The 10,540-nt window shown below is 35.1% G+C and overlaps 2 protein-coding genes across 2 annotated transcripts; both read left to right on the top strand.

Moving 5' to 3' along the window:
- The first annotated feature begins 1,572 nt into the window (after positions 1–1,572).
- On the top strand, positions 1,573–5,944 carry LOC108330866 (BTB/POZ domain-containing protein NPY1). The gene is made up of 4 exons (XM_017565450.2): positions 1,573–1,809; positions 3,379–3,448; positions 3,750–4,925; positions 5,267–5,944. Exons 1-4 carry the CDS (start codon positions 1,748–1,750, stop codon positions 5,807–5,809), a joined length of 1,851 nt encoding a protein of 616 aa, XP_017420939.1. The 5' UTR covers positions 1,573–1,747; the 3' UTR covers positions 5,810–5,944.
- A 501-nt stretch (positions 5,945–6,445) lies between these two features.
- Positions 6,446–10,540, top strand: LOC108330059 (uncharacterized). Its single transcript, XM_017564516.2, has 7 exons — positions 6,446–6,790; positions 6,956–7,160; positions 7,344–7,545; positions 7,818–8,011; positions 8,481–8,634; positions 9,466–9,630; positions 9,906–10,540. The coding sequence occupies exons 1-7, from the start codon at positions 6,601–6,603 to the stop codon at positions 10,362–10,364; spliced, it is 1,569 nt and encodes a 522-aa protein (XP_017420005.1). The 5' UTR covers positions 6,446–6,600; the 3' UTR covers positions 10,365–10,540.

Here is a 10,540-nt window from a genome sequence, read left to right as displayed (position 1 = left end):
TTTATTACATTCTTTGTAAAAATCATAATTAAGTTTTAATCCTTTAAAAATATTAATAATTTTTAAAGTTGGATAAATCTTTCTTACAATACTCTCTCTTTCCGTTTGAAAATTATAATTGATACAGTATATTAGCTTATTTTTAAAACATAATTGCTTTACAAATTTAAAATAATATTTGTAATGTTTTTTCACTTATACCTGCTTTTATATTTGTAATGTTTTTTTATTTCACTAAAAATATAGACATAAAACTTTTATATGAATCAGTGGGTGCACGTTTGTAAAGTCAGAAACTAGTACCAGACTCACAATTGTATTATTATTTTTTAATTCGAATTCACTGTGCCATTTTTTTTTACTATTTTAACCTTTAACATTACGTTACTTTTGTATTTAACTTGCCAAATCGATAACTCAAACTTACTATCATTATTGAATATCTTTCATTACTATTTAATATGTATAAATATAAATATTATTATCCAAATTAATTTTATAAAATTAAGTTATTTAAATTTATTTTTTAATATAGTGTCGAACATTTGAACTCTATTATAACAAAATTTACTTTTATTATGTTTATTGTATAATTTCTTATCAAATCATCGTTAATATATAATCTAACGTTTTTCAGTATAAAGAAGATATGTTGGAGATCTATTCATGTAGAGGTGAAAAGATGAAGTATTTTATACATTTTTGCTTTCAAATTTTAGTCATATGTTATAAATTATATCCCATTACTATTTGACACGTGTATACGCACTACTGTCTTCTTCGTGCCTGTTCAATGTTTAGAATATCAAGAAAAAAAAAAGAATGAATTTACATATAAGAAAAGTTAAATATCTTTTTTAAAATCTAAAATTATAAATATCAGTAATTAGTTTCACATTATTTTTTATGAATTTACCATAAAAATTAAAGTGTATATTAGTTACATATTTTTTAAAATAAATGCTTCGTTAATTCTATTTTAAATAAAATATATTTAAAATAAGTTATTTTAAATTGTTGAAAAATAGAATATAATTGACCATGATCATTATCCTAGAAAACAAATATCAGCAAACATTAAATGTTTGCACAGTGGCATGTCCCAAGTTGTACTCTTAAAACTGGAAGTCATTGGAGTCTCAGACAAATCCAAGAAGAAAGAAAAAAAAGAGTTATAGTAGTAATAACAAGAGAAACATTTAGAGTGTTCTAACGTTGAAGTTTTAAAAACATACTAATACTTAGATAAGGAATTAACCTTAAAATCTTCAGCTGTTATGTTACTGTTTGAAATATGATAGTTAAAAGTTATGAACTTTTCATGAATCTAAAGAATTATACTGTTTTTGCTTTATTGTGAAGCGTTTGAGAAGCATGGTGGTATTTGGTTTGGTTGTTGCAACTTGAGAAGGAGGAAGAAAGAATTGTGTTACTACGTCATCAGAGAATGGAAAACAGCACGTGTGACGACAGAGATAGCATCATCATCGTCCTCCAAGGTAAAAACACTACAAGACAAGGATGGAATGTGCAGGGATAAAGTGGATAAAAAGAGTAAAGAGTAGGGACAAAAGGGTCCAACCAGACCTGAGGATGAGGCAGTGCCACCCTGTCTACCTCTTTTCTTTCTTTCTTTTTTACCTTACCTGCAATGCAAACTTGACTTGAGATTCCAACTCCATTCTGCACTGTGTTTCTCTGAATCACATTTGCTTTCGTTTTGTTTTGGGAGATAGCAAAAAGAGAGATGAAGTTTATGAAGTTGGGTTCCAAGCCTGATGCTCTTCAAGCTGATGGAAACTCTATAAGGTCAGTGCCAGTATTCATCTTGCAGACTCACACCTTCTATTTTTTCCTTCTTGATTAGATCCTGCATGCATTTTGCACCCCTCTTCACCATTCAACCTCAATAACACCTTCATTTCATTTCATCACACATGCATTTATTTAACTGTTTAAGCTTAGTCAGCCGCTACTGAGAAATTTGTTGACTTCAAATTGAAAACAAGATTTCTCCACACATCCCATTGTCAGAATTGTTCAATTTCTATGGTAATGCAGAGAAAATTTTCACTGTCAACCAATCAGAAATCACGGTTCATACAAATCTTTAAGGTAGTTCTCGTAAAAGTCAACAATTTTTCATACACGATGATCTGTGATTGGATAAGAGTCCATAACTTTGTGACTGTATAGACTCTTTTTTTTTCTTTTGTTAGGTATAATGTTAACATTCTAATTTTGTTTCTAGTGTGTTAACATTGTAATTTTGTTTTTGGTAACCAAAAAGGGTGGGAGAAAGAGATCGTGGTCCATCCTTTGAACTGTGCTGTTTTTCACGAGCTTGTGGTCCAACTATGGTAAAAGTGATGTGGAGTAGCCATCATCTTCAATTATGGCTGGACACAAGCTTTTTTAAGAAAACAATATTAATAAACTCGCCGTATCTGTTTTATTTTGCCTCGCTAGTTTTTGTATGACATGTTCCTGGGGTGGGGCACTCATTATTGTTTTGTTACCTTGTGTAAGTGCATGTGGTTATCGTGTGAAGAAAATTAAAAGGTAGATGCAAAAAATCCAAATGAGGTCCCAGTGGACCCTGAGAAAATTTGCTAGGGTGGGATTCATGCATAATGACTCGTTCCCCGATAATAATAAGGTTAAAGAGTTTCACTTGAGGGTGGAATGTTTTAAAGAGGTAGCTTAACCAGGTTTGGTCCCTTTTCTGTCTGTTCTAAAGCATGCTTGACAATGAAATGTCATCTTTTATGCATGCGTGTGGTATATGTATGTGTGCAGATAGGAAACATCTTTGGTTAATCAATATTAATTTGAAAGTTTATCCAAATACCTATTAACTTGGACTAAATTGTCTTGCATTCATTTTTTTCCCTGCAAGTTAATGAGGGCGTGACAGGCAATTGCTTTTCTTCCCAGAGATTGTTTCCAAGGAAATGGTTGATTTTTTTTCAAGAGTTTTCTTAGGAAGTTGGAAAGAAACACTATTTCTTCTTCAAAATAGGCTAATCAACAAATGTAATATGTAGAACAGGATTTTCTTTTGCTACAGACATACAATCAGGTTTTGGCCTCGGGAGCTATTTGATTGATGCTAATACCAGAAAAATGTGTAAGATTGGAATGAAAAGCACACATTTTGATAAGTATTTTGGCTGAAGGATCTCACTTCCTGGCATAACTTTAATCACTTTTTCCATCATAAGTTGACACAGGTTTCAAACATGGCATGTGGTTAACTATGTACACTCACAGTCTTATACATTTTGAACACCAGGGATGCTTTGTGTGTCTCTATTTAATTTTCCTTGCAAAGTCTGTCCTTTACGAGCTTACATACCAACTTTAATTCTCATGTAGGTATGTGTCATCTGAATTGGCTACAGATGTTACTGTTACGGTTGGTGATGTTACATTTCACCTTCACAAGGTATAATTTTTTGTCATTTAAACTTTTGTGCTGCATTTTATTCACTTAATCTAATGATATGATTTGTGTGACCAGAGTCACAACATAATGTAGCTGGTAATAATTTGGGAATATTCATTATTCAAATGTTACTAGCTTATACTATCAAAATGTTGTAGTGATGGGTGTTGTGTTCTAGTATGTGCATTTAGTGTGCATTACCACCCCCAACCACCACAAATTTGTGGTTTTTAGGTGACACAACTGGTTTTTTGCTCGCTCCCTTTGTTGTTTACTAATTTTGAGCTTTTAAGAGTTGCAGTTCCCTCTACTGTCGAAAAGCAACAAACTGCAAAAATTGGTATCAAAAGCTAATGAAGAGAGCTCTGATGATATTTACTTGGATGATTTTCCTGGAGGACCAAAGGCCTTTGAAATATGTGCAAAATTCTGTTATGGAATGACTGTTACTCTTAATGCTTACAATGTTGTAGCTGCTCGTTGTGCAGCTGAGTATCTTGAGATGACTGAGGATGTTGATAGAAGAAACTTGGTTTTAAAGATTGAGGTGTTTCTTAACTCAAGTATCTTCCGCTGCTGGAAGGATTCTATCATTGTTCTCCAAACTTCTAAATCTCTTCTGCCATGGTCTGAGGATCTGAAGATCATTGGGAGATGCATAGACTCCATAGCTTCTAAAACTAGTGTGGACCCAGCATACATCACTTGGTCTTACACTTACAATAGGAAATTAGCTGAACCTGATAAAATTGTTGAGGACAAGATGACATTTCTAGAGAAAATTGAGTCTGTTCCTAAGGATTGGTGGGTTGAAGACATATGTGAGCTGGACATTGATCTTTACAAACGAGTAATGGTTGCTGTGAAATCAAAGGGAAGAATGGATGGTCTTGTTATTGGGGAGGCACTAAAAACCTATGCCTTAAGATGGATACCTGATTCTGTGGATACATTAGTTTCTGGTGCCAATGCCTCAAGGACTAAATCTGTGGTAGAAACAATTGTCTGTCTATTGCCATATGATAATGGCATTGGTTGTTCGTGTAGTTTCTTACTGAAGCTATTGAGAGTGGCCATATTAGTCTCTGCAAATGAGTCATCAACAAAAGAATTGATGAAGAGCATCAGCCTTAAATTGCATGAAGCTTGTGTCAAAGATTTATTGATTCCAGTAAGGTCTCCCCAGACTACTACATATGATGTTCATTTGGTACAAGGTCTTTTGAATCAATACATGAATGACAAAAAAGGAAGCTGTGGCATGGAGGTTGTTGAGGAGAAACATGGAGAAGATGAATATACTTTAGCACGAAGGTCTTTATTGAATGTTGGCAAGTTGGTGGATGGTTATCTTGGAGAAATTGCACATGATCCTAATCTTGGCCTCTCTAGTTTTGCTGATTTGGCACAATCCATTCCAGGTTTCGCTAGACCAGATCATGATGGTCTATACAGAGCTATAGACATCTACTTGAAGGTAGCGTTCTGTTTTCCTCCACGGTTTTGTTGGTCATTCCTGCATAGTTGTTAACTTTTGATTATTAGCTGTCTCATAATTCAGTGTTTAGAAACAAATATAAAGCATACTTTATGAACATAATCAACACTCAATTTTTGTATAGGTGATATCTTTTAGCAGTTTTTTTTTTACCTCTGCTTAATAGTTAGTGCATTTTTTCTATATCATGAGGAAATACCTTATCTCCGAATGGGAGGTTCCTGGTCAAATTCAATCTTAGCCATTTACTGATATGATAAGGAAACAGGCTATATACATATAGGTTGCATGTGCTAACTATGTTCTTCTTCTGTCTTCAGGAGCACCCAGAATTGACAAAAGCCGAAAGGAAGAAACTATGTGGACTGATGGATGTCAGAAAATTGACTGCAGATGCTTCCATGCATGCTGCACAGAATGAATACCTTCCCCTTCGAGTTGTAGTCCAAGTTCTCTTCTTTGATCAGGTAAGGTCTTCTATCAGCTTTCAATCACTCGGCCACAATAGCACGTATGACCCTTCAAGCTCTCCAATGAATCGAGATGAGGGGTGTAAGAAAATGATGGAAGATAGCTGCCAACCCCTCAATAACCAGATGAGCCATTTGAGGATCAAGGATGAAGAGTTGCATAAAAATGGGAAATTAGGTAAGAAGAATGGCAAAAACAGCAAAAGTGGCCTTCAGTTGCTGCCGTCAAGATCAAGGAGAATTTTTGACAAGTTATGGAGTGTGAGAAAAGTACTAGGAGAGAATAGGAGCTCGGACACTTCAGGGAGTTCTAGTAGCCCAACTTCTTTAGGCCATGGTGACACCAAATCATGTAGCCTCTCTTTGAGACACCAGAGGCATTCCATCTCTTAGGAAGTTAGTAGATTATTTGGAAAGGTGACGGTGATTCAAATTGCTGTCTATGTGTAAAGTGGTAGTAGGATGTTACTTTCATATTTGCAATGCATGCCAGAATGAGGAAAAAGGTTCATTAACATTGGATTAAAATGTAATGTAGTTTTATGTTTCATTCAAGTGTAAAAGTAAGACCTTCCATGGTACAGAATGCCACTGGGTGTATGATCTGTTCTGTATACAACTTATTTGATTTTTCCGCAACGATTCATGGCTTCTTCTGCTAATTTTTTTCAAAAGCGTAAAAAGGAAACGATGGATGTGAATCAACCAGGATCAAGATCCAGGGTCCTGTACTAGAATCAAACACCACCTTTTAAGAGCAATCCTTTCACCTGCACAAGGGTAGCAAGCGTTAAAATTATTTTGGTCGTAGCTTGAAAGTTTAAATACATGGAATTGATTTTAATATTGATACACCTTTACTTAAAAAAAATATATCAATATCAACTAATAAGATAATCATCATAAAATTCGATGATTCTATTGGTAAACGTTACTCTTTTATTTTAGATTGACTATAGTTACGGCCAAGGCCTGCATAGATCCTAAAAGTAATATACCTTTTTAATCCTGCGATTGTTACGAATTATTTATTGCAATAATGAGAAACCCTGAACATGCACAGTACTCTCAAAAGAAATATTCCATGAAGATCTAGCTGGTCATTGTTTCCGTTGACTGCATATTAAAGTCAACTGGGGTAGTAGCTACATTGCAGTAAGCAAATTATATTGCAACTATTGCTTATGGTATCGAAAACCATGAGACACACTCCCAGGATTTGTGTCCACTGTGTCTTTTTGTGTTATGTATTGATTTTGTTGAACAGTGTTTGTGCATCAGCATCATCTTCTTCTCGCTGTAAAGCATGGTTAGTGCAATCCATTCCCACCAATATGCCCCACCTACACCATATTCCTGGCACCCTCTCTACTGGTATGAAACAGTAATAGTTATTACTATTAATATTATTTGCAGTAGAAATATGTGTTGTCCTTCGAAATTGTTATGTTGTCCGAGATTAAATTAATCCCAGATTTCAATTAACCTCCATTTGGAGGCAATTTTTATTCATCTCTGAGACTCATAATCGAATTGTAGGGGATGTGCTTCGGTGGCTGGCTGCAAACTCCACCACGAGGCTTCACATAATTGCTCAATATTGGCAGCTTCTACCTTCCCCCAACGATCCTCGATCTGGGGACTATGGTTACACTCAACGTCAGATGCATGAATTTGGTGCCAGTGAAGGTGTTTCTCTTTATCAAGAATTAGATGCTACTGCTGAGCGGAATGTTAGCATCCGGTGAGTTCCAATATGGCTTACCATGCTCATGTTTAAGGGTTTTTGATTTGTCTTAGATACTGAATATCAATTAACTTTGAAATAGGGTTTTTCAACATGGATGGATGTTTTTGTTTATAATATATTGGAAAGTTGATCTTAACCTTTTGTTTTATGGCTCAAATGGTAATTGTATTGAGGTAGGTTACTGTCCCACTCTGGAGTATATCCAACTTTTACCTCAGAACCATCCAAACTTGCTGTCGGAAGGCCAAATGTCGAAAATGTGACATTGCTGCTGGAGGATTGGTGGGGCTCCGGCATTGTTCATGCCAAAGTTTGGATATCTGATAGTAGGGATGTGTATATTGGATCTGCAAACAATGACTGGAAATCTCTCACACAGGTAATTCAGTTACTGTGCTGTGTTTGATTGTTTACTTTTCTTAATGTCAATTGGCCTTCATAATGTAGATTATGAAGCATCAACCCTATACTCAAAATGCATTATGTTGATTGTTACTTTCTCTATTGATCATTAATGATACCTTTCTCTTAGTTGTTATCTTCTCAGTAGATATTTTTTCTAATATAACTCTTCTCTTCTTCCACGTAGACTTCTGTTATCTGTTCAATCCATGATACTTTGTCTCATTATTTGTTACTTTCTGACTCTAGGTCAAAGAACTTGGAATTTACTTTACTGATTGTCCTGAAATAGCTGAAAAGGTCGAGCTGTACTTTGACAATTTGTGGACACTAGCATCCCTCGATTCTTCAGCTTACACGAAAACAGTGTTTGATCAAGAGTGGCAAGTGGAGAGGAAGTTTCCTTGCTGGTCACATTTCATTGATCATAAAGAGAGATGCAAGTAAGTCTGGGTCTGATGATTAATATAAGTTTGCTTCGCTATTTTATTTTCTACTTTGATGTCATTTTTATTATTGTTTATATTTGAACATCCTTAGAAAGTTAAGGTTTATATACAACAAAATTTCCTTCCTTCACTGGAATTTCTCTGTTCTGAGAAGAAATAATTATTCACGAAACTCTGTGAATAAATGTTAGAACAATGTTAACTGTGTGTTTTTATGCGAAGACAAAAGGTTGGTTAGGATTTTATCTTCAAATAAAATGTAGTCTTACACATTAACATGAACAAGAGAGGCAGGAGGTACAACTTGGTGAATGGTGTAGAAAACTTCAGAAAGCAAGCAGATTGAAGTTTATAAGTTTACATCCGCAAGCAACTTAGAATGGATGAGACAGTAAACTAACCATGAGGAAAGAACATCCTTTCATCTTTTTAGTTCATAACAGTATCTAATTATTTTTCACAGGTCACCTCTTCCTCGATATCTGAAGACTCCTCATGTTGCAGGATATCCTATTCTGTCTGACCCTTACATGTTTGTGATTTCATTTCAAACCCCTGGGACTAACTATTCAACAAAGCTCCCCCAAGTCAGCTATCTATCCTTTGCACCCCAAGAGGTAATGTTTACTTGTAGTTATTTGTTTTCCAGGCGGAACCTAGACAGAAGAAATGGGTTGTTTTAGAGTTACATATGCGAAATTGATTTAGATACATATGAGATTGATCTTCTAGTCTCATTCATTGAATAAAATTTGTCAATGCGTCTCATTGAATTGGGGGTAAGTGTTTAGGGCCCTTCCATACTTGAGCTAGGAATGGCCAAATTTGGGTTTAAATCTGCAGATAATTTACCTTGCATCATCTCCAATTAGCAGAGAAATCTCTAAGCCATTACTTATGTTTTTAGTTCAAATCTGTCATTTAAGTCTGAATTGCTGCAGAAACTGCTCCCTTATTTTTCCATGATACCCCATGTAATGAATGTGTTATAGACTAGTCATAGGATGTCCAGTGGATTGGTCATAAGAATTTAGTTCCACTTCCACTCTTAAAGTTGGTTTGGTTAACATGTATTCTGCAGATTTCTAACGAGATGAGAGTTGCTTTTCCAAGAGAAGTGAAAAACATATCACCTTGCCATGTTGGTTTTTGATGTAATTTATAGTGCTTATGCCCCAAAAATTTATTGCTGAAGCTTATGCAGCCACCCACCTGACATAATAATGAGTGGTTTATATTGCTGGGCTAGCTTGCTGTCAGCATGCATGTGAAATACTTTACACTGTACGAACTACTTGGAAATTCATTCAAGCCCTGAGGCATTAGCTGAAAGCCTGAAATTTTTTGACAATATCATTTTTGTTTTCAAAGAAAAATTTCCTGATGTAATATTGTACCATTTTCTTGAACATATTAAGTTGCAAATCTTCATTGAATCATTGCTGCAGCTATTATTTGGCAAATATCAAGCTGATGAGCAGGCATGGATTGATACAATCAAGTCTGTTGGAGATAAGCAGGCAGTAAGAATCAGTACAATGGACTGGTTAGGTCAGTCACAATTTATGGACCAAACAATTTACTGGTCATCCTTATCATCTGCAATATCAGAGGTAACTTCAAGTGTCATGGCTTCGTGTGTTTTCTTCACTCTTTTAGCTGTTTTTGCCTGTCTGAAAACTTTACCTTATAAATGTAACAGAATGCAAAGCATCATGATTCCTGAAATTCTTACAATGTTGTTTTAGTACCATTTTGAGTGACGTGCCAGAACATGACTCTATTCTCACTGGTTGCCACTGCAACCCTACACATCTCAAGTTTAGACTTTTGAACTTCATTTCTATAAAAAAATTCTCAAACTTTCCAACAAATTTCTTCCAAGCAGGTGGTGTTTTCGAAGAATGCAACAGTACAGCTACTGGTGGCATATTGGGCACACTCCATCAGTAACACAGATGTGTACCTCAAGTCTCTTCTCTACACCAACAACCTCTGCTCTTCCTCAAAGTACAACAAATGCTCTGGGAAAGTTGAGATAAAATACTATGTGGTTCCTGATTTCAACATGACAGGACCTGCTATTCATGGAGGAACTAAAACAGGAAACAAATACCCTGATTTTACAAGAGTGAATCATGGAAAATATGCAGTTAGTGATGTAAGGGCACACATTGGGACTAGCAACCTTGTATGGGACTACTTCTACACAACGGCAGGTGTCAGCTTTGGGACAAACAACACTGCCATCATCTCTAAACTTGGGGAAATTTTCAATGCTGATTGGAACTCACCCTATGCTGTTCCATTAGAAGAGCTGGAGAAAGGTCACAAAAGGTCAATTTAATCAAAGACAATGTGATGGATCAGTCCCAGAAAGATGAAAAGATGAGGTGAACACTAATGTGTTGTTGGCATTTATTTGAATGTATGTTTATATTTCTCTTTTGTGTTTTTATTGTAATAACAATAAGTAATAAATTATTATTAATAAATTAAACAATCTCAAGAAATTCAATTTTA

Source organism: Vigna angularis, chromosome 4 (assembly GCF_016808095.1).
Source record: "Vigna angularis cultivar LongXiaoDou No.4 chromosome 4, ASM1680809v1, whole genome shotgun sequence".
Classification (NCBI taxonomy): domain Eukaryota; kingdom Viridiplantae; phylum Streptophyta; class Magnoliopsida; order Fabales; family Fabaceae; genus Vigna; species Vigna angularis.
The sequence above is the reverse complement of the archived record's forward strand: the minus strand, read 5'-3'. Positions and strand labels throughout refer to the sequence as shown.

Coding starts and splice junctions, on each gene's coding strand:
- LOC108330866 (XM_017565450.2), top strand. CDS start 1,748: ATGAAGTTTATGAAGTTGGGTTCCAAGCCTGATGCTCTTCAAGCTGAT. Junction 1,810..3,378: donor GCTGATGGAAACTCTATAAG/GTCAGTGCCAGT, acceptor ATTCTCATGTAG/GTATGTGTCATCTGAATTGG. Junction 4,926..5,266: donor CTATAGACATCTACTTGAAG/GTAGCGTTCTGT, acceptor TTCTGTCTTCAG/GAGCACCCAGAATTGACAAA.
- LOC108330059 (XM_017564516.2), top strand. CDS start 6,601: ATGGTATCGAAAACCATGAGACACACTCCCAGGATTTGTGTCCACTGT. Junction 8,012..8,480: donor GATCATAAAGAGAGATGCAA/GTAAGTCTGGGT, acceptor TATTTTTCACAG/GTCACCTCTTCCTCGATATC. Junction 8,635..9,465: donor TATCCTTTGCACCCCAAGAG/GTAATGTTTACT, acceptor TCATTGCTGCAG/CTATTATTTGGCAAATATCA.